A 23,904-nucleotide genomic window follows, 5' to 3' on the forward strand; every position below is an offset into this window, starting at 1 on the left:
AACTAGTCTACATGCCTAACATTTGTCAAATGATCATGAAGTCCACGAATTCTGCAATGACGCGGAGATCTACTTGTCAGTCTATATGATGAGCATGACAAAGTGCTTAAGCACTCTTATGTATTCTTCTTTGCTAATTCATAAAACCATTTTGATTTGTCCTTTTTCTGATAGGATATGTTTTGACGTTTAAATAGACCCATTTGATCTAAGAATTTTCATCCATAAGCAATACTGTAAAAGTTCACTTCATTTAAGATCTCTTTAAAAGTACAAACCAATGAACTTAATTATCAATATAATAAAATGTGCCAGACAGTTTCAAACTTAAAAGATCTGTTTCATCTAAATGAGTTACATGAACTTTTTTCTTTGTTTAATATCTCAAGTAGAATTCAGGGTGTCTCTCTCGCTTACAGTACTCTCCAGCTGAATATAAACCTCCAAAATGTTAATTATAAAGAGAAAAATCTTTTTTTTACAACAAAGAGTTTATAAATTTCTAAAATTTGTCGTAATCTTTGAGATATGTATAAAAAATATTCGAATCTTATTCCCTCACTATATGAAACCTTAGTATAAGGGAATCTCTTTTATAAGGCAATTATGGTTGTGGATCCAATTTCATTTTTAATTAACAGTAAATGTAGTTTAAGGTGACCTCAACTATAGCCAGTCCTATTGTATGAACGGTATTATTATAGTAAAAATTACTATAACCAAATGTTCCAAAGGACCTTGCATCTCACCAGCATCCATTTAATGATGCAACCCATCTGTATGAGACTTGTGCATACTTTAATACAAACTTGATACTGATGCCTGCCAACACCATTTTGATACCAATGTCTCACCTTATTTGTGCTGGGGAGACAATATGAATGAATGTCAAATTGTGACATCCGGGCAAGTTTAGCTGGGCAAATGTCTGCTCAGTTCTCTCTTGGAACCACCTTGTAATGATTGACCTACCTGAAACCAGAAATTATTGACAATCTTGGTAAGCACAAACAGGGGCAGGATCCACAGTGCACTGAACACCCAAGAGAGCACTGGCCCAATCCATCCCCATACCAACATTGCGCCGGAATTACCTACAATTGAAATTAATAGACATGCCTGCTGAAATTTGTTATAGTGAATCAAGCAGAAGCAATTCAATCTCATCTCTTTGAAACCGAGTGCCATTTTGTACAGTTAAATATAGTATTTGGATTAGTAATGCACTGTCGCTCAACTTATATGTGTGGCAATTTACTTAGGCATACATCAAACTGCCAACAGTACTGACCCAGATTTGCATTCAAATGATCGCCAGCAGATCAGGGTTCACACTGCCTCTTCTACATTTACAGTAAAATACAACATGTACACAGATACAATGAACATACTGTCAGTATGCAGTGAATTCACATGCACAATAACACAAACATTATAACAGGATCATAAAAATTATGACTATAACAAACTCATATGGGGGATTCCAACAGGTTCAGTAGAATAAAATATCTGACATTTGCCAAGATGATTATGAAGTGTGTGACCTTGCAAATCTGATATGGACTAGCATAGACTGAGATCAATATCATACATTTTAATGTAATAATGTGCAAAGCTATAGTTTATTCCACACAGCATCAAAAATGCTATAAAAGTCTAGATCTGTGAAATTTTCAGGTTAGCATCATTAAATAAAGCTAAAAGTATATAATTAATTTCACACATGAATAATTTCAACACTGTTTGAATCAAAACAGATGGTAACACATCCAATACATGCATAGTGTGTTTACATCAAATTCTGTTATGTTTCCATGTCCTGTGGAAGATCATTTATTTATTAAGGAGTGACAAGTTTTCCTACCTGACTATATTTAGAAATAATGTTTGCCTCCCTTTGATTTCTTTGCAGTATCAAAAAGGGATTCTTCCAGAACTCAAACATGGCAGATTACATGTATACAGACCAGTATTGAATGAAAAGTTGCATTGTGTGTCAACATGAATTACATTTAAAACATTCAGGCACAAAAAAATGTGTTAATTTTAGTTACATTTTGAGATGCTGAGGTGAAAGTTAAATGAGAAACTGATGCAGGTATCATTCACAATACAGTGCTGACTGTAAAGAACAATAAACTAGAGCACAAATGGGAGAAGTCATGGTTGATATTACTTAGGTAATGATATATGCTTGTCATGATCAAAAAAATTAAACATATTATAAACAGAAATATAAAAAAATAAGATACCTTTCTTTATCTCTCAAACAATTTATATCAGCCTAATTAATCTCAAAAACAATTTATATCAGCCTAAATAATCTCAAACAATTTATATCAGCCTAACTAATCTCAAACAATTTATATCAGCCTAAATAGTCTCAAACAATTTATATCAGCCTAATTAATCTCAAAACCCACCTATTCAGTAATGGGAATATCCTTTACAAGTCAGAAGCTCTAACATGCCATTCTATAAATTACCATTATTTTCACGGTACCCAACCTCTGAAAGATCCTTAACATTTCTCAAGAGGTTTCAACAACCATCATGTGTACACAAAAACATTGTGCATTACATTACAGTCATCAATTGTCAATTCTTAATAAAAATAAGCTTCTTTTTTTCTCTCAAAAACTAGGAACATTTGTTTGTGTAACAACCATCAAAGCTGAAACTAAATTTTCTCTCTCTGTTTTTATTGTTCTATTAGTAAATTACTGATGCTGTGATTTCATTGTAAGAAACAGTGAAACAGTAAAAATCTAACAGTGCTGGTTCAGAAATTGTTAAGTCCATTACAAACTCTGGAACTCACTTCTCTATAACGAACTGCATCCATGAAATAAAACTTTTTATTAACAAAGTAAACCTGAGAATGTTGTTTGGAAAGAAAATGTAATAAAATTATGATTTTACTGCAACTTCATGCAAGTAATATGAGAGTCTCAGAGCAGATTTGGCACCTTGGTGTTCATAATATAAAAATAATGTGCACAAGTATACATGGTAAACATATTTCCATACAGCATAAAATTGTCAGACACTAAGATGTTACATGTATTACATGTACCTGCAAGTAAGATGGTAAGCCACTGCAGTCCTGGAAGAAGCACACTGTTGAACAGCAAAATACTCATCTGAAATTTATATCAATGTTAAATTATTTTTCAATACAGTCCTTGTTCAATATAGCAAAGAAAACAGTAACAATACAATCAAAGCACAAACCCTCATTCCACATCTTCTACAAGAAAATGAAAACCTAGGGGGCATATTCATTACTCAACCTCAAAGACCCCAAATGAATCTACGTTTTACTTAAATAAAGTCAAAAACATTTTATTTTCATTATGTCTGAAATTGGGTTCCACCACTAGACTGCTTCATTTCATTGGCTTAGACACAATACAAATATAAAATATAAACTGAAGGGTTCTGAATTTGAGTTTCTTGCTTCACTTGTTTCAAGAATGTTTGAGCAAAATCACAAACTGGAAGTCCTGGAATATACATGTAGTTAGGTTTAACTCGTTAAGAAAACAATATGAGCCAGTTGAAGAAAATGCTAATCTTCTTTTCACATGGAAGGCAAACCAAACAAGATTCAACGTTGTTAATGTATCCCATTTTACTGGCCAGAAAATCATAAAACTTGTTAGCTTGGGTCTTAGCTTGAGATTTCTGACCAATCACAAACATCTACACAGTTGAATTTTTTCCTCTTGACTGAAAGTAGAAACTCAAGCCCATTGGTTGATGATCACCAGGAATGGAGACAGAAGTGGTAAAGCATTCACTTTGCACCTATAAGGCTATGGGTTTGATCCTATATGAAAGATAAATAATCACCTCTGTTAATGATCGATTGTTTCCTCCATTGTATTCAGAAATCTCCACCCCTGAGACCATTTCACAGTAAGTTCTATTCACAAAAGAGTATGTTTTTACAAGTTGTAAGAACTGGTTTTACAACAGAAGTTATGCCACTTATTTGATGCATACTAAAAATGTATGTCCCATGTCAGAGTCAGAGTACATGCAGTAACTCACTTGTTAGTTTATTCATTAGTCATGCTATCAGGACTATCAATCAACCAACCTTTGAAGGCAGTAAAAGTAACTGCTATAATTGACTAAATGATGGCTGATTCCTTTTTTAAATGTACCCAGAAAAATAGTTTTGCTGAAAGAAAACTGATTACCTTTGAAGTACAGATTGTTCAGTATAAACACTAAGCAAATAAAAAATGAATTCAGTCTCAGTCAATGTTCAACAATTATCTGATGCTGATGTTGCTGCTTCAAAGATAACAATGGGCATTTGTTTCGTCCTCCAAAGCTGTCCTTTAGCAGTAAATTCAATAACACCTGCACAATTCATCAAAGAAAGCCAACTACAATCTTCAATAAAAAGAAATAACCGATCATCAAAGGAAGTCAGCACCAAACTTAAAATAAAAGCAATGGAATCTGATTTTTGCATTTTTTCAAAGTGACTGGAACATGTTTATTGTGCCATGCAAGTTTCATGTTTGCAGGAAAAAATTATTCTTACAGTTGCTACCTATGGTAGCATAAAATGCAAATTAAATTTCAAAACTTCTGAAACCATAGATATATAGCCATCATCTCCTACCTGTGACAATTGTGTTGAATTGTTAAATGACAATCGGATATAGATCAAAATGAGGACTACCGTTTTTTTAGGAATAAATAATGTTATCTGTGTTTTCTAACAAGATGCGAGTCATACATGAAGTGAACTATGCTCAAATTCATGGATTTATTATATACAAGTACAGTACTTAACGGATTATGGATTGTACAACACAAATGAAAGTTGTCAATATACAAGTGTTTTCCAGACTAGTTTGTCTTCATTTAACCAAAAGCACTTATTTTGGCATCCCGTTTTATTACACACCCCCACCAACCATATTGTAGTAAAAACATTTTTCTTTAATTAACTGACTTGGTTAGCTATAGCATGGTTCAGTCTATAACACAGTCAAGTTATAGGGACCCCAACTACCGTGTTGTAGCTGGGTCACACTATATATTTTCTGTTCTATACTGTCAGCTATGAAGGTACACACTCCATTAGTCTAACTTTGATTTGTGAGGTACATGTAAATTCCATTTTGGCTACCTGCCTCATGGAAGTGCATTCATTAAAATAATTTTTTTCTTGATGCAATATGACAGTCATTTTCTGGACAACATGCTCCCAACTGCTCAGAGTGATTATATAAACTTAAAGTTTAATTTTCAGTTTTAATAAACTTTAATGTCATACCCAAAAGATTCCTCCATTCCATGCACAGCAGAGAAATATCCTTTGGGTAATTCTTGGTGTCCTGGAATTGAAAGCAAACTAAGAGTTAGGTTTGGCATAAGCACTGCAACACTTTAAATATTATATCTCGCTGAAGCAAGTAGAGTAATGTGCCTCGTCTAAGCACACACCATGACAGCTCATCTGAGCTGATACAATGGTAATAAATGATCCCACACCAAACTCCAGAGAACTTTATCAGCAATTTGATGTCTAATTGTTAACAACAATGGCTTCCCAGACTGAAATAATATCTTTTAAACTGTTATACACACTAGATAAACATATTCAAATTATAATACAAGTTGCAGGTACATGCAAATGAGGATGCTGGAGGAGTTCAGAAAGAAATAGGCACAGATGCCTTGGTCAATATAACCTAGAATGTTTAAAGATGTCACAATAATTTGCAATATTTTCATTATATGTAGGTTCACTTTAATATTTCCAAATTACACTTGTTTACAACTTATTACTGTTACCATACACGTCTCTTCCAGTTTAAAGATTCGCTGAATTCCAAAATGGGTTGCTAACTATATTTCTGTGTAATTGCCTTAACAGTGTACCTCTCAAAAAATGTTGTGACTTGTCTACTAATATCCTGCTTTGATTTTAAAACCAATGTTTTTGACAAGACCTGGTATTAAAAAGTAGTCATTTTACCTTCTGAACAATGCAAAAAATGGCAATCTCACAAATGGAATATTGTCTGCCTTTTCTGTCACAACATAAATCTATCTGGTGCTCTCTACCAAAAGCAAATCACCAAACCCGTCAAATATATGTATTTTCCTAGATCTACATTTAAGGGGGGGGGGTCTTGATCTGACAGAATTTGCCAAGCAGTTGGCACCAAATCCAGTGATTTATCCATTATTACTGAAGAAGTATGTGCTCTTCCACGAATCCAAATGCAACTGTTCTGTATATTGACTAGTACGGTACTACTGATGCAACCTAATTTATTCCAAAACCTCCAGTACACTACCTGGTCAAGATTACTTTTTCAAATCTACCACCCAATCAAAATATATTAGGAATCAGGCAATATATGGATGGAGTTCAATTTCCTTGCTGTGGAATTTGTCCTGGCTTCAGATGCCTAAGGTGAGAAGCTGCTTCAAGACTTGTGTAAGATATTAACAAAGGTCTGCACAGATTAGTTAACAGACACAGTCATCGTGATATAATTTCTCCCAAACGGTACTGATAGGATAGCACAGATCAATGAAGACATGTGGTCTTCTGGAACTATTTTCACTCCTCCAAATCCAACTGAAGAAAATCCTTCTAAAAATGCTGGGAAGGTAGTCAGTTGTTGAAAAAGAGTCCATCAGGTCAAATGAATCTTTATGACATGAAAGAAGCCTGAGAATCTTGTGTCAGACCTCCATCTCACTGCTTGAATAATGTAATCAGTAAGCGAGTTTCCTTGAATGCTTGGCTGCCAGTGACATCCCTAACATGAGCTGACATGTGAAAGGAATTAATATGGTCTAGAGTAAATTCTTTGCAGGTCGAATGGATAATCCAAAATACCAGAATGAAAAATCCCCTAGCAAAATTAGTCCCTCCTTCCCTAAGCAGTAAGAACATGAGACTTCATTCTACTAATCAACTCAGTACATTTCAGGTACAATTTCAGTACCCTCATGGAGTTCTGAAGATGCCTTTAGGAGAAAGGGTCCAATGAAGGCAGTAATTTCTAAACAAAGGACTGATTTCCCATAGCAGAAACCTATACATGGCTATGATACGAGGGTCCTGTTATGATTTAAGCTAAACGATTATGGTGGAACTGCAAACAACTCAGGTCAATCAATAATTTATGCATTTCACTGATTCTGCAGACTAAGTCTAAGGTGCCTGGGAAGCAGGTATTAGTGTTGGCATGACTAGAACATAGCGGTTGCAAAATGGATGAAGATGGTACTGTATATGCGAGGGAGGAGGCACCAAGATGGCTTTTTCATCACTGGTGACTTGTCTGACTGCCTCAAGTGACAGACATTAAAATGTTTGCTACTGACGAGACAGCTTATAGCATCTGCATTCTTTGATAACTGTTTTCTGGCTCTATCACTAACCCTGAACAATTGTATGGCCAAACCCATCTTTCCACAGTCAACAGTACACAGATTTCACATGTATTGGTAATGAAAGTAGGGTGTTCATTTACAACAAGATAAACCTATTACATACTCCACATCTACTCCTGCCTAATATTACCTGTAATTAGAGAGAACAAAACAATGGCATATGTCAACAAAATAAGCCAAGCAATGCAAAAAGCATACAGCAAAGCAAATTTCAATAAATAAAAAAAGGCTTTAGACAATTACAGATATGATCCAATTACAAAAAGTGACCATTTACTGCCAAGAAAATGCACTAGTGTATGTACTATTGACCAGCAGAATTGAGAACTAAGATGGTGTCATGAAATACTCATACTACAATGAAATACTCAACTGACATGCAAAATCAGCCAACAAGGGAAATAATTCAGTTAATACATGGAATATGGTGGTTTCATTGTGATAAGAAAACTCCATGGCATGCTCAAGCGTGAGAAGGGGGAAAAAAAATGAAAGGTATCAACTGATAAAAGACAGGATTTTGCAACAATCATCTATCCAGCATAACACAAATCTTGACTTCCTACTGTCTCAGTAAACTCACAATGTTTTAAAACTTTATTGCTAAAACAAGCCAAAATCATGGTTAACATCTGCTTTTGACTGGGAGGACCAGATTCATTAAGAAAGACTTCTAACTTATTAGGTTCCAGTAATGTGTTCCAAAAGGAAACAAGTTAGCAGTTTAAAAAGGCCTGTATTTCACTACCTCTCTTTAGATTTCTCTTTTTCTTTGGATGGTTTCTTTTCTGCTCTTCTCCTGGCAAGAGTTGTCATTTCTTCTTCCGACTTTTTGGTGGGCTCTGCTTTTGTCTCTGCATCCATTTTATAAACCTTTAGGGCACCAAGTACATTGTCCCGGAAGCCATTAACAAGTCCAAGGCAAATATGTTGGAATGTATTGGGCATATTTCTGCTTTAATGTCTTTTAAATATACCACATAAACTTGGCAAGTTTTCACCTGTAAAAAGAATAAAAAGAGGATATAGAGATAAGTGGGGGAGGGCTACAGAAATCAAATTTCGCATACAAGTGAAATTTGTAAGAGGTGACCTGATATCAGTGAGTAGGATTTACACTGTGAGAAAATAAACAATTGAAACTTTGATTAATTGAAGACAAAACTAATCTGAAATACATGCATGTATTGAAAACTTATAATTGTGTATAAGAATCCATAATGTGTAAAGTACTGTACATGTAGATAAAAAATCCATAAATCTGAGTACTGATCACATGTTGGAAAACTTTTATATCATTCACATTACATTAGACTGTACAAATAACTCGTATGTAAAAAATAAAAACGTTAGTCCTCAATTGATCTATCCCACCATCAACAAACATTTGTCACTAAACAATTCACTGAGGTATTTCATGGTTTCCAGTAGTACATGGCTTTATAGTTGTTTACATGCCAGATGTACATGGCCTAGATTTTGATCAAGTGGAGACAGCTAACATGTTGCCGAGGCTGCCAAGAGGATGAGGCTGTTAATGAAAACACATGTAAAAAATAAAAAAAATATCAAACATCTTTGCAACCAAATATATATGGTTTCAAAAGATTAAAAATTTAATTTGCTTTTTATGCCACTTTTGGTAGCAATTGTAGGTCTAAACATTTTTCGTGCACAGTAGAAACTTTTGTGGCACAATAAAAGCGTCTGAATCACTTTGAAAAAAGCAACAATCCATTGCTTTTATTTAAGTTTGGTGCTTATTTTCTCTGATGAAAGGTGCTTTATTTTTTATTGAAGAATGTTGTCGGCTTGCTTTGATGAAGGGTGCATGTGTTATTGAAGTCACCACTAAATGCAAACTTTCATAGACCAAACAAATGCCGGTTTGCTATTGTGGCAGTAACATGAAATAATTGTAGTAGAGCATTGATTGAGACCAAATTTTTTTTAAATTAGTAAAATTGAAAAAAAATCAGGTGTTTTAATTAATAAATTCAGTTATAGTTTACTGGACATTAAAATCAGCTATTGAATTACTTGAGACAGAATAATGAAATGGAATCATCTTATATATAAAAACCCACATTTGCCTGTGTGTCCTTGCTGCCAAACAAGTGGTCAGAAGTTAAAAACACATGGTGGGATCCCAATTTTACAAATACTTATTTTGTATTTTTGTGGTCAAACTTTCTTTTAAGCTCATTCGTCCCAATTTGTTACAACTGTTTTTGGATTCCTGTCCTAGGACATGCATCTGACCTAGTTTTGATATACTAGATGAATCTGTGAACTCAAAGAAGCTCACGGACAGTACTTGTAGATTATCTATGAGTGGCTTTTTCCAAAGGGAGACCATGATGGACTTGTTGACACTGACAAAACAAAACAAAACTTTTTCAGTTTAAGGTAGTGCTCAAGAACTTCCATGGAAAGTCACAGAAATGTGTGTGCCTAGAACTAACTGACCAATCTCCATATTACTGTGTACTAGTCAAGTATATGTTGAGAGCATCTCTTACAAGTGTGGCCTTTCTAACAAGAATCTTTTGTAGACAAAAGAAAAGATTCTGACTTTTTATGGGAAGTTTACAAAAAAACTTTCAGGGTATGCAAAGTTCAATTAGTCTAAATCACAGAGAGGGTTTGTTGCCCAGTTTGTAAAGACCAAAAACAGGAAGGAGTATTTAACTGACAATTTCCGTCAACAGATGTCTTTAGAGTATACCAAGTTACCAATCACGACGGTCATCCTTGATAAAATTGTATATGTCTTACAACTCAAATGGTTGCTTCATTGCTCTGGATAACTGATGATCATAAATAACTTCTCATACTCGGAACATAAATTTCTTCAGAGTTATACATTTTCAGCAATATCACATTGCCTTCATCGGTGACTAATGTTGATCATGTGACCTATAATGGAAAAAGATGGTGAAGGAGGCATTGAAACAAAACAGCAGAGATCAACAATAAATGGGCATGAGGGGTCTGAATTACCACCCAGTCACCTTGTATCACATGACCATTTGTCCACTATGTCTACAGCTCACAATGCATATAGTGTATGTGCAGTCTTCCATACAATTATAAAGTTGCTGGTTTTATGTTTCATCATCTTTGATTGCAATAATTATTATTATGTTCCTAACAGATGCAAAAAAATCAGTGTTTGCATCTTTTGCGTTATGAAGAACTTGCCCCGATACTGATCCACTAAGAAATATCAAGAACTGCACAGTAACGATACTCATTATATAGCACAAAGTTGAGAACTAATTTAAAGCTAAATCTGGCTAGCTTACAACAAGTTTTCTGACAATTACATATAGTACAGTCAAAAGTGTTATAAGGGAAATGGGGGGATGGGTTTGCACATAAGAATAACAGTTTGACTTGGGGTTTTACCCCCAAAATTAATCTCCTGAGTACACTGATTGCTTATGTGGTCAAAAACGGTTTCTAATGCATCAATGGTTTCTTCAAATTGGACCCTATTCACAAAAATTGACAAACTTATGAAGTTGAAAGCCATATCGGAATTTATATATCAAACAATCTTACAACTTAATCAAACCCCATCATATTAACATTACAACCAATGAAGACAACAAGCAGGCAAAGAAAAACAAAACACACACAAAATTTATTACTATTCCACTGTTTCAGGTCCATGGCAAAATAAATGCATAAAATTAGAATGATTCCGCACTAAGCAACTTTGCTTATTCTTCAAAACTGAAAGTAAACAGGTCAGTTTTCCCTGAAATCCATATCACAGGAGCCTGACATCAGATATGATTCTATATTTTTTTTTTGGGGGGGGGGGTCACACACTCAAAGAAATTGTCGATCAACACAGATTTTTCATACTAGGCTTGGTATATAACCCAGAAAAGAAAAGAAGTATACACAAAGGAACGATCAAGAAAAGAACACATATACAAGTACCTGTGATCTACATCACCCACAAAAAGGTATTCGCTACTCCCAAAAAGACTTTCACATTCTTCTTACCGTAAGCTTCTAGCCTATAGTCTTGGCTAGAACATGGACCAAATGACCCCCTGACCACAAACAGCACCTTTCTACGTGCAATCATCGGCTCGAAGTCGGTGCCTACAACTCTCACATCCGCGTTTTGCAGTTCAGTGAATCCAGCTGACTATACAACAATGCTGTAGCCTCGATATTGTGGACCCGTCCACGATGTACAGCAGGGGTACTAATAGTAGTACTTGCTGACCGTGTGCAAAAACGCCGACCTGATGACCGATGTAAATATCCGCTATCTGCATTCATTTGCTGATTTTACACACAAATATAAGAGCCAGTTTGAACTATGTTTTCTGATGTTTATCAAAACATTGTATTAACGGATTCTGCACCAATCGGAAAAACTGTTCCGGAACACGCTAATCCAACGGATGCTGTCTGACAGATGTGGTTTTAATTTTTATGGGGAAAAAAAATGGCCTTAATAACCGCCTAGACAATATTTTTATTGTCATTTTTATAGCTACATTACATGATAGCAAAATAATAATGTATATTTACATCCTGTTATGAATATACGAATACTTAAATAACAATTGATTTAAAAGTACACACCATTCCACATGATGACAGACATTTGCTTCCACAATATTCAAATGTTAGTCATGATAATACAAATAAAACCTAGACAAAATGAGCAATTAGTGTACATCAAATAATATATATGAACAATACTGATGATGTTAATATTGATCATATATGGAAATAAAGTCAATTATTATTCGAAATTCACTTTTCCTAATTCTAGTGTGAATAATAATAATAATAATAATAGTTGCTGTTTTGATCTTGTCTAACTTTCTCTTCCCCTACAGCCATACCTGTCCTTGACTTGCTTCACTAGGTGCAAAGGTTTACATTTTTTTGAATTGCTTCTTTTAGGCTTGGCACTTTTTCAAAAAATTAAAATGTATGATATAAAATAAAGAATAACAATGCATTAGTTTACCTATTTCTTCATACTGTGAAGGACAATATCAAGAGCAAGATTTGAATAGCAGCTTCCAGAACAATTGCATGTAGTAGAAGCTGAATCTGTCATGTGAAGTAATGTCATGTGAAATAATCTGTCACGTGAAATAATCTGCCATGTGAAATAATGTGTCATGTGAAATAATCTATCGTGTGAAATAATCTGTCGTGTGAAATAATCTGCCATGTGAAATAATGTGTCATGTAAAATAATGTGTCATGTGAAATAATGTAGTTGTTGTAGGGTTTAACGCCATTTTTCAGCAATGATAGGCTATACATGGCGGCCAGTATTAATGGTGGAGGAAGAACCCAGGAAATCCCTGGAAAGAACCACCGGTCCTCGAGAAACTACTGGCATGCTTTCTCACATACCCACATTGGCCGAATCCGAGAATCAAACCTATGAAGACAGAGGTGAGATGGTAGTAATCCATAACGGAGAGTGCTTTAGACCACCCATCCACTCTGGGCCCATCGAAATGTTGTGTCATGTGAAATAATCTGTATCGTGAAATAATTAGTCTCATTATTTTTAATGTAAAATGCAATATTTATAAAAAAGACATGGAAAAAACAGGAAAGGAATATATGATGGCAGTAGTAATAGTAACAGAAGCATCAGTAGTAGCAGCAGTAGCAGAATTAGCTAACTGTAAAAAGGAGCATTGGTGCTTATGATGACCATATTAAAAATGACACTATATTTGTAAAATTCCCCATTTCCGGAGTTTACTAAAGGCTGACTTGTAAGATATTACACTCACATGGATTTAAATCTTTAAAAAATCACATTAGAAAAATTTTCAAGAAGAGGCCCAAGTTAGCCTGGTATTGCTCACCTAGCTTACATAACAACTACTTCACAAAGCAGGCTGAATGCACAATTAATATGCACAGACCCTTGCTTGTAATCAAAGTCATCAAAGATCTGGAATTTAACCCAAATGACCAATCAGATGCATCAACATTGCTCTTTACTGAAACAGTCTAGGATCCTGATAATAATAATAATAATAATAATAATAATGAGGACTTTGTATAGCGCCTAATCTTTAGAAGTTCTAAGCGCTTTACAACATTTGACAACACCTATAAGATAAAAACATATATAATGATATGTTTACAAACACAAACACCATGAAATTAGAAAACATTAAAAAAACAAAAACATGCTGAGAATATTTAAGGTAGGAAACATTATTAGGTCTTTAAGTTTGTTCTTGCAGTCGAAATAAGTGAGTTTTAAGAGTACTCTTGAATATTTTCACTGTGTCTTTGTGTCTAAATTCAGTGGGCAATTCATTCCACATTGCTGGGCCCTGGTATGCAAAAGAACGCTGTCCATATGACTTTGTTTTCATAGTGGGAATAATGAGTATACGATTGTCAGAAGAGGAGCGTAAGTATCTTGCTGGTGTGTACACATGGGTGAGGTCAGATAGGTATGTTGGACTAGAGTCCATCAGTGAGACGTAGCACAGAGAACCAATTTTGTGTTTGATTCTGGATCAAATGGATAGCCAGTGTTGGGTACAGAGCAGCGGGAAGGTATGCTCTGATCGTGATACTCTAAGTATTATCCGAGCAGCTGTGTTTTGAACTTTTTGGAGTAGATATTGAGATGAACCAGACAGAATTGAGTTACAATAGTCCAGTCTTTAAAAGTACTAATGAACACACGTGTTTTAGTGGCATCAACTGAAAGATATTTGCGAATGGAGCTTATGTCTCAGCTCATTACTGAGCTCATCTGAGATCTTAATGTAGACATATATAATAAGTTTTATCAAAATCAGATTATAAATAGGACTTCTGGGGTGGTAACAAGGTTATCCAATCAGGTGCAAGATCACCTTATTAATATGCATGGGTCCTTATCATTATTGAAATAATCAGATTGTCTGATGGGATATAAGTCTGATTAAATTAAATCCAAAAATATGGACTCCTGAGTGCTAACAAGCAACTGTTGATGGATGGGCACATGAATGATGTAGTTTGGTCAGGTGCGCGAAAGGAGGAAGAAAAAGCTTAAGCATGTCAACAAACTCTTGATTGAATATGGAAGGAGCAAAACATCTATGATTTTTCCCATTTAGAGTATCTGAGTATTAATGTCTCTACCATTTATGCTCACTTTTAAGTAGAGCTCATCTCACACAATGAGCCAGCAGATCTGGTTTCTGGAGTTTATTAGGAGTAATCAGAAGCAAACAAATATATGCTAAGCCAAGACTTTCAAAAACATTACAAAAATTATTGTATGAATTTGCTGAAATCTAATAGAGTTTAAACGCTGAAAATGTTTTAAAAATATACTACGTGACCACTCAGAGTAAATGGAAAGTTGGCTACTTGGAGTCAATTGAAAGTTGGCTATGACTAAGAATCCACTTCTATATGAATAGAAAATTATTCTTGCTGTGATTGATGGCTCAAATATGGTGGCAAAGATTTTAAAGGCCAACATTAACTTTGAAGATAATGCATTTTTAAGCTATGCCAAGGACAAAACAAGATAATTTTCAGACAAGGTCAACTATTTATTCATCACAAGTGTTATGTATATTTAATTTATATTAAGCACTTGAATATTGTCAGTGAGTGAGGGTAGATTTCTGGTCTAGCTGACTGAGGGTTGTGTCTTTTTTCAAATTTTTGTTAAAGCTGTTTTCTTGAATTTAAGTTCAAGGTCCAACCTTGTTTACAAACACAGAATGTTCTGGAACTTGTGACCCACATCCTGGGCATTTTATTAAATCTTAGGCTAAGTTAAATTAATATATATATAGACTGAGGTAAACAAAATTACTCATTTATGTTCTAGTATCAGTCTTTGGGAAACTATGATCAGAGTTTTAAGTTGTGTTCAGATAAAACTTGAGAAGAATCACTTATTTAAATTATTCATTGGAATTTTACAAGGTGCTAATTGACTTTATGGACCGAAACACTACATGGAGAATATCGTGATTTCATTCAAAGACATTATGGATTATATCACTGTGATATATCCAAGACTACTGAATGATAAGCTTGTTCAAGATTATTGGAACATTAACACATTCAAAATTATTGGAATTCATTTGGAACATTCTAAATGTTGGGACTGGTGTTCAAACATTTATGATTTTGGGAGATTTAATTCACAATGCTGTTAAGTTCCTCATACATTTTCACTTTGTAGCTTAAAGTACCAAATTATTTGTTAATTTGAATAAGTTTGTTGGTTTCACTTTCTTTCTCTTACTTAGTTTAAGACAAATATGTCATAACGTAAGGCCGTGTAATCTGTGCATAACTATAGCATTAGTAGAGACGACTGACATATATGTACAATATTTTATAAGTTATTATTTATTAAATATATTGTGAATAACAAGGGTCCCTCAAAGGGACTAGTGCTGTAATGGGCAAAAAGAATGTCAAGGAACTCAAGATACCACCATTTTTTCCATCTAAATGACAGGTTTTGAAAACTGTCTGATAAACCTGAAGAATAACAAGATTTTCAAATTAGCTGCAGTGGTGGACATACTGGATGCCACCTTGGCACCATTTTCATACATGACCGTGTACACATCCTTAGAGTTCTTTTGGTTAAAACCTCCAGATCATAATAATCATCCATCCAGATGGAGTAGTAACAGTTACATATTTAAGACAGTCATCATAGCAATGATTTTGACAGACATCATGGCAATCATCATAGATGCATAACTGGTACTATTTTCATTTAGAACCAACTATGCATAATACGAAGTCAACTGGAGAAAACTCCATGTTGATATAGCCATTCACGTGGAAGAAGTAGAGACAACAATATTCTCTAGATCACAACTATGGTGGCCATACTGACAGACAGCCATTTTCATTAAGAACCAAGTACATGTAGATACCGAGAGAAATCTTGTGATTAAAATGCCATGTCAAAATGACTTTCCATTTAAGAGGAGCAGCAAAATAAGATTTACAAGATGGCCACAAACAGGATGACACATTTTCATTATAAGAAGTATTTTACTATATAACCCCATGCTGGTATGAGCATACATTTGGAAGAAATAGTGATAACAAGACTTTAAGGTTTACCACTATGACAACCACACAGAGATGGTCTTTAAGCAAGAATTTCTTCTTGATATGACCATCCATTCAGGAGGAGTCGCTATAATACGATCTTCTAAAGGACCACTGTGTGGTGGCCATATTGGGTGTCGAATCAGCGCCATTTTATTTTATGACCAACTGAATATCATAAATGTCTTTAGGTGAAAACCCCATGTCAATGACTTTCTGTTCAGGTGGATTGAAAAGATTTTTACAATGGCTGCCACTGTGGCCATATTGGATGACAGATCTGCACCATTTTTAATTAAGACCAGCTAGCCATTCTAAGAAATTTGTTAGTGAAAAACCCCATGTTGTTAGTAGCAATTGCCATTTTAAGATTGCCGCTGTGGTCGCCATAATGGATGTCAGTTCTTCCTCGTTTTCATTTGAACCAAGCTGACATTGTACAAAAGCCTCTTTAATGAAAACCCCATGCTGATATGACCATCCAATCAAGAAGATCAATAACCAGATTTCCAAGATAGTTTCCTTAGCAGCCATAATGTACATCAAGATTCGCCCCATTTTCAGTTAGGACCAAAATGAAGTCTTTTAGTAAAACTACGATATTGGTATCACCATCTGTTCAAGTGTAGTATCGATAACAAGTATTTCAAGATAGCCACTAATGCTATCTCTTAGAAAAACAAAAGATTATATTACATGTTACAGCAAATTTAAAGTTTCTTCATTCACAGGCAAGGGCAAAATAAAACAACAAACCAATTTTTCTTAATGACATCATGTTAATGGTTGTTTTGTTGCTGTGGGGTTTAATGCCATTTTTCAACACAAGATAGGCTATACATGGCAGCCAGTATTAATGGTAGAGGAAGAACCCAGGAAAACCCCGGAAAGAACCACTGACCAACGAGAAGCTACTGGCAAGCTTTCTCACATACCCAAAAGGCCAAACCCGAGACTTGAACACACACAGACAGAGGTGAGATGGCAGTGATCTGTAATGATGAGTTTTAGACCACTCGGCCACTCTGGGTCCCCTTCATGTTAATGGAAAGGTAAAGGTAAACTAAATGCTTGTAAATAAACCAACAAAGCATGTGAACATTTGCAAACATATACATGTTATCTCAATTACATTTATTCCCTCTTAGTCACATAAGAAAGTTCTTGTACTGTGTCTCAAATCATTTTGGTTCAAACTTATGAGGTTTATGTCTTCAAATTTAAGGTTGGTAATTAACAATGTACTTGGCCCAGCCAAAGACATGTAAATAAGACAATTAATATCTGCCTCGCAAAGTGCAAAGCAGTTAGTGTTAGACTGGTCTGCCTGGTGTCAGGATAATGTGACTGGGTGTGACATGATGCCCCAGTGCTAGACATCACTATAAACTGCCACACTGTAGGTATAATAGCAATTAGACTGAAACACTGTTAAAGCTACATCAGAAATCCTAATCACACACACATACATAATACAATATACTTCTGGATCTAATTACATATAAACAACATATTTATGCAGTTCTGCTATATCCTCAGTTAACTAACAAAAACCACAAAAACAAAACTGATCAAAATTCAAAAATTAAAATGTCATTGGTACTTTATCCGATCATCTAAGATTTGTAGCCTGAATATATATATATATATATATATATATATATATATATATATATATATATATATATATATATATATATATATATATATATATGACCTAGTGGTGGTTTTGGTCGACTATGGTGCTACACTGATTCCTTCTAGTTTTCACCAGAGTACCATCCAAATAAATTTAAATTCAGTCTGATAATACAAATCTCATAAAATATACATATCTTGTTGATCCATTAGTGCCATTACTAACCATTAAGGGAGCCCCGAGTGGCCGAGTGGTCTAAAGCGCTATCCATTACGGTTCACTGCCATCTTACCTCTGTCTGTGTGGGTTCGAGTCTTGGATTCAGCCAACGTATGTTTGAAAGCTTGCCAGTAGCTTCTTGTGGGTCGGTGGTTCTTTCCTGGGTTTTCCCAGGTTCTTCCTCCACTATTAACACTGGCCACCATATATAGCCTCTCATGTGCTAAAAAATGGCGTTAAACCCTACAACAACTAACCATTAAGAGGTTTGAGTGTATGGCTGAATATACACATTAATATATGCATTGCATTAGGGGAGGGAGGTTTAGCAATAACATTACACCCGAGATAATTTGCTCAGGTGGTGAAGGTATAAAATGAGGATTCTACTCAAATGCTCAACTTCCTGGATTTAGTCGTGTTCAAGTCAAGAGAGTAATTGGTGATCAGAGAATTATTACCAAACAGAGTCTGTAACACGAGTTCCCTGTAGAAGCCCGTTAGAACTCTTGCCTTGATGAATTCTTGAGCAAAGTGTGTACTTTCTGGGTGGATCTGATACTTTTTACTATTATTAAACATTCTATAATATTGCAAATGTTATAGTGAGGATTGGTCAGCATGTTCTGTTATGGTTTTCCTGAACCAGGTTGTCAAATTTGGTTAATTGATCAATAATTTCAGACTTCCCTTAACAATTGAGAAAAATAAAACAGCCTCCAAACTATTGCTTTTTATCAGGAAAACATGCAACCAAATGAAAATAACAGTTATTTTACAACAGACATCATGTCAGCAGTTTAGCGCTTTGTCAGCATGTTTCATTGATAAGTAAAACACTAACATGAATACTGTGGTCAGCAATTTACCATAACTCACTTTTTTATCAATCATTCTTCTTCATATAATTCAATCACCACTCATTCACTCGTGACCCAAGCTTGACAGTCAAACCTGTCAACATGGGAAAAGGCAAAACAGGCAGTTGTTGGCAGGGGATCACTGTACACAGATTAACCTTTTAAAAGTTTAACAAATACCATGCACCAAATAATAATAATAATATTATTATTATTCTTATTATTATTGGATGTGCATGATTAAACTTTTTATACAGTGTGTATATATCTGTTGTTATCTCCCAAATTTATGTTCCACACAAGATTAATGTATACTGCTTACTAAATAATCCATCTTATAAATTAAATCAGTACTAACTTAAAATAATCAGTTCTGTTCATTTGGTTTTTAATACTGACTTACAGCTTCCATATGACCGCAAAACAGAGGACTGACTCTCTTATGAGTGAGCTTGAACAAATTTCACTTGGAAAGAGTTGTTCATGCTTTAAAAATAACAACTGGAGTAGACATTTCCTCATCTTGCAGAGATCAACAGTCAGTTTTTGTGAGCAGCCAGTGATAAAAAGGATATCCAAAGATACAGCATATGGGATCTTTGTGACCCATGAACCAAAATTTTGCCATATTTTACATACAAGCTTTAAATACTGAATGACCCCTGACCCTTACACTAATGTGAAGGAATTTAACTTTTATCTCTTCTCAAAGATAAACATTTTTCAGAGATAACTTTAAATCACAGGCAAATAGGTAAGATATGGAACTTAAACTATCACACTGGCACAATAGCAATACTACTTTTCACATCATCCAGCAAATGTTGTTGCTTCAACCCTGTACCGTATTATAAAAATTGCCTTGTATTTGAATTTTGAAATACTGACAGCTCAACATGGCTGGGTTTAAAAGAACAAGCATGATAACTGTCCGTACATTGATTCACATGGTATTCTTGACATAAACAATCTCTTCCTTATATTTATATAGGAAATAAGATGGTCATTGTGGATAGGTGAGCAATGAGTAAGGCTGCAACATTTACATGTGCAAACAGCTTAGTTTCATTTAACACTTGTAAAAATTTATAAAACTGTTAACCATGAAAACAAAATGCATGTGCCTCTATGTCAGTGATACAGAGAATATCCTGTGCATACATGCAATGCAAGAGTTGGAATTCATGTCAGTGATACAGAGAATATCCTGTGCATACATGCAATGCAAGAGTCCTACAGCTATGAGCAATACTTCAGGATATTCTTCAGTCTGAAAATACTTCTCCATAGTTCATTCTGGTGATAGGAAGAAGAAAAAGTTTAATGAAATTCATACCAACATGAGTTCTCATACAGTGGGTAAGTACTGGCAGTATGGCAACTCATGTCAAGTTTAAACATGTATCACATGATAAAGCATCTAGTGCATCAAACCTGGCTTGTGAAGTACCAAGTCGCCCATCGAGACAATAACAAGTACTAGTAGACAGGTAGAAACAGACTTAGGAAGTGTAGAACTTCAAGTGGAAGAATTCACAAACTGTCCATTAATTAATTTTAAGGTTTTAAGTTTTAATTCACTTTAATGTGTAATACATGATCTTAGATTCATCTTAAACTTTATTCAATGTGCCAGTAGAGTCACTTTATATGTACTTTACTGGGACTGCAGGCAGCCATGTGGTTTTAAGTGCTCACCTTATTCGATCACCTCACCCATGTCCTTGTCGTTTGGGACCTTGGGCTTGGTGAATGTGAGTAGCTTCCCACATATCACTATCAGTGGTTCTTACTGGGGATTCCCAGGTTCTTAATCCAAAAGTTATAATAGCCCATTGTGTGCTGAAAAAATGTTGATAAAGCTACATTTACTGCATGAGTATTTTAAAATTCATCATAATTGTATTAAGGGAAACATTTGTTAATAACTTCGTTACTTTTTCATCTTATTCTTAAATGATATCCCTCAAACTTTGTCCTGATGTAAATCCAGTATTTTTTCCTTTAAGTTCCCCATTCCATGCAAAGATCTTTATCAGTTTGTTTGGCCGTTTATATAACCACGGAATATTTCCATTTCATTTGTATGCTCCTTTAATGATATATTTAGCCATATTTATATTTTGTAAATGGGGAACCTGCTAAAAAAAATACAGAAAACCGCGTTATTAAAGAATGCACTCTTACGTTTGTCATAGTGGTCAACATATAATGCTGGTCGCGTAACATGCTAATTGGGTGGAAGGACTGTTTCGAATCTGGTCGATTCAGCATTTTCAGTTACTGTATAATTAATGTATTTTGTGTACACAATTAAAAATTTTGGCAAACGTTGCAGCCTTGTCGCCGAGTAAAGGTGACTGTCAGGCGTTTTTACTAGTTTATATAGAGTCTATTTCATTGTATAAATTCTTTGCTTACCAGTTATTTTCTACAAGCAATACATCCACTCACTATGCGTCTTACTGTGCGTACTAGATCAAGCGGATTAAACAAAACCAACATGTGATATGTCTGACATTGTAGGACTACACTACAGACGGTCGGATTTCGGTACACCTCCGCCTTTACTTCAACCCACTCCTTTGTTATTTTTACGTCTCTATAGTATACGCAAAAAGTATCTTTCATTGAATATCTATTCTTATTTCTATTTAATGTCAACTTTTTGATGTGATACAGTTTTGAACCATATATGGTGCATGCTAACGGAACACATTTTTCTGGAAACCTAGACACAAAACTGAAAGTTCAACACTGAGTTTGTGCGCGTTTATTTTGCGACGATCGCTTATACCACTGAAAACTAAAGGTAATAACAAAACCATTGCACTTCAGTTTTGTGACATATTTCAATTTTACGTTTATGAAGTGGTGATTTATGTTTTGTATTCAAATGTCACGAAACTGAAACACAATTCGTATAATAAGCTAGTGGGGGTTTTTTTTAACGATATACGCGCAGTAATATTTATAAATTTCCAGGAGTCCGTTGCCGTTTCTTAAAATGACAAAAGAAGAAAACAAATTTGGTTAATCAGCAGTGATGGAAGCACATAAGAAGTTCGATATAGTACAATACAAAAGTTTTAGGTTCTAAAGGATTGGCTGTTATTTATTTGTACTATCAAGAGAAGAGCCTATCCTATTTGTTTGCGAACTTTCGAATTGCGGATTATCTTAACAACCCGTATAATACCGCTTTAAAAATTAGAAAATGGTTATGACATTAAACTTCTGTTGAATAAATAAATTAGAACAAAATTTTATAGAATGTCATAAGACATAAGATGCAATAAACGGCACCGCACTAAGACTTCTTCCAAATGAAAATTGTCAGGTGAAAATATAAAAACTTTATAATTCATCACAATCTTGTTTGAGCTTATAGGTCACAAATAATATTATTAACAATATTATTTTATGATGTTTTACACCACAACTTCTTCGGATCATGTTTACATGGCATACTCAAGATCAGGGAGAAAATACAAAATAGCTATAATATAACTTTTTATGATAGTATTGGCTGTCTATCTATTTTTCTGTAAACGGTTCGGGAGTTTTGTTGGTGTTAGGGTTGTTGTTTCATCACTGTGTCTCACACTGACTATTTGTCTTCAATGTTAATTTGCAAAATTTAGGTTTACAACTTTTCTTTAAATTTTTAATTTCTGTGCAATTATTCTTACGTATATAACATGGACCCATATTGCTCAGCATTTGATCTTTTAAATATGCTTATGAGGACTTAAAGATGACACTTTTACAAGCAAGGGGTCTCGCTACTCATTGAATCAAACAACTTCTGCTTGAGTGCCAGTCAAAGGACCTCAAGATAACAAGTGTTGTCAACTGAAAGGTTCTTCAACGTGCAATTACTGCAAATCATTTGTACTCTAATCAACTAATGACAACAAATCACGAAAATATTCATTTCACACTTAAAATGTTCATCTCGTTTTACATTGTTATGATTCACCATGAAGCATCCTAAATTTTGCAAGATCTTTTGTCAACATAACCGATAGGTGTTGCAGGCTTAGCATCACATATAACTAATTAAGTTAATGAATGTGTTTAGGTAACGTATAAGGGCTAGGTCCTGAGCTAGAATACGGTGCTTTAATATTCCTGATTTGGGCATGATTGATTTTCAATGAGGTATCTGTTTGTCAACGGTCAGGCAACTCGGCCAAGGCGATGTCAATTTGGTTCTAAGTATCCAAAAATGACAAGAATTGGAATGATGCTGGGACAACTTTTGTGCTTGTTGAAATATGCGTCATAAAAAGAAAATTGCCAGAAATTAATTTATTAAAACGGCACGAAGTATGAAGCGTTACTCAAACTTCTATAGGAGCGTGTTAGTAACGGCGGTTAGATATATCTACTCCTAGCTGGCTAAGATAAATGAGGGGTGGGCAGTCAAAGTTTTGCAAGAGGCGAAACCTTAGCTCTTAGAAAAATACATTTGTATTTTGTATTTTTTCTCGTTAAATATATTAGAAAGTTTTGAGACTCAATTCTGTAATAGGGTAAAGAGACTATTAGAAAAGGAGAAAAATAGAACAAGGTACCTTATCTTAGTTTTCATACAGATTCTCTCTGATATGGGTCGGATTGTTT

The 23,904-nt window shown here is 34.6% G+C and overlaps 1 protein-coding gene across 3 annotated transcripts in view; it reads right to left on the reverse strand.

Annotated features, from left to right (window-relative positions):
* LOC149794277 (etoposide-induced protein 2.4 homolog) overlaps positions 1 to 22,037 on the reverse strand; it is a 52,525-nt gene extending 30,488 nt beyond the window's left edge. The window contains exons 1-5 of one of the 3 annotated variants that reach the window (XM_089968433.1): positions 21,697 to 22,037; positions 8,192 to 8,444; positions 5,303 to 5,363; positions 3,077 to 3,143; positions 973 to 1,094 (exon numbers count right to left, since the gene is read on the reverse strand). In XM_089968433.1, the coding sequence (XP_089824559.1) occupies positions 973 to 1,094; positions 3,077 to 3,143; positions 5,303 to 5,363; positions 8,192 to 8,391 (450 nt within the window). In that variant the 5' untranslated portion in view covers positions 8,392 to 8,444; positions 21,697 to 22,037. Of the gene's footprint in view, positions 1 to 972; positions 1,095 to 3,076; positions 3,144 to 5,302; positions 5,364 to 8,191; positions 8,445 to 11,397; positions 11,807 to 21,696 lie in introns of those variants that run through there. The other 2 variants (XM_089968432.1, XM_089968434.1) reach the window with 2 other exon arrangements.
* Between the last annotated feature and the right edge of the window lie 1,867 nt (positions 22,038 to 23,904).

The sequence above is a fragment of the Sinohyriopsis cumingii genome, chromosome 8 (genome assembly GCF_028554795.1).
Source record: "Sinohyriopsis cumingii isolate HCF-2022 chromosome 8, ASM2855479v2, whole genome shotgun sequence".
NCBI classification, from domain to species: domain Eukaryota; kingdom Metazoa; phylum Mollusca; class Bivalvia; order Unionida; family Unionidae; genus Sinohyriopsis; species Sinohyriopsis cumingii.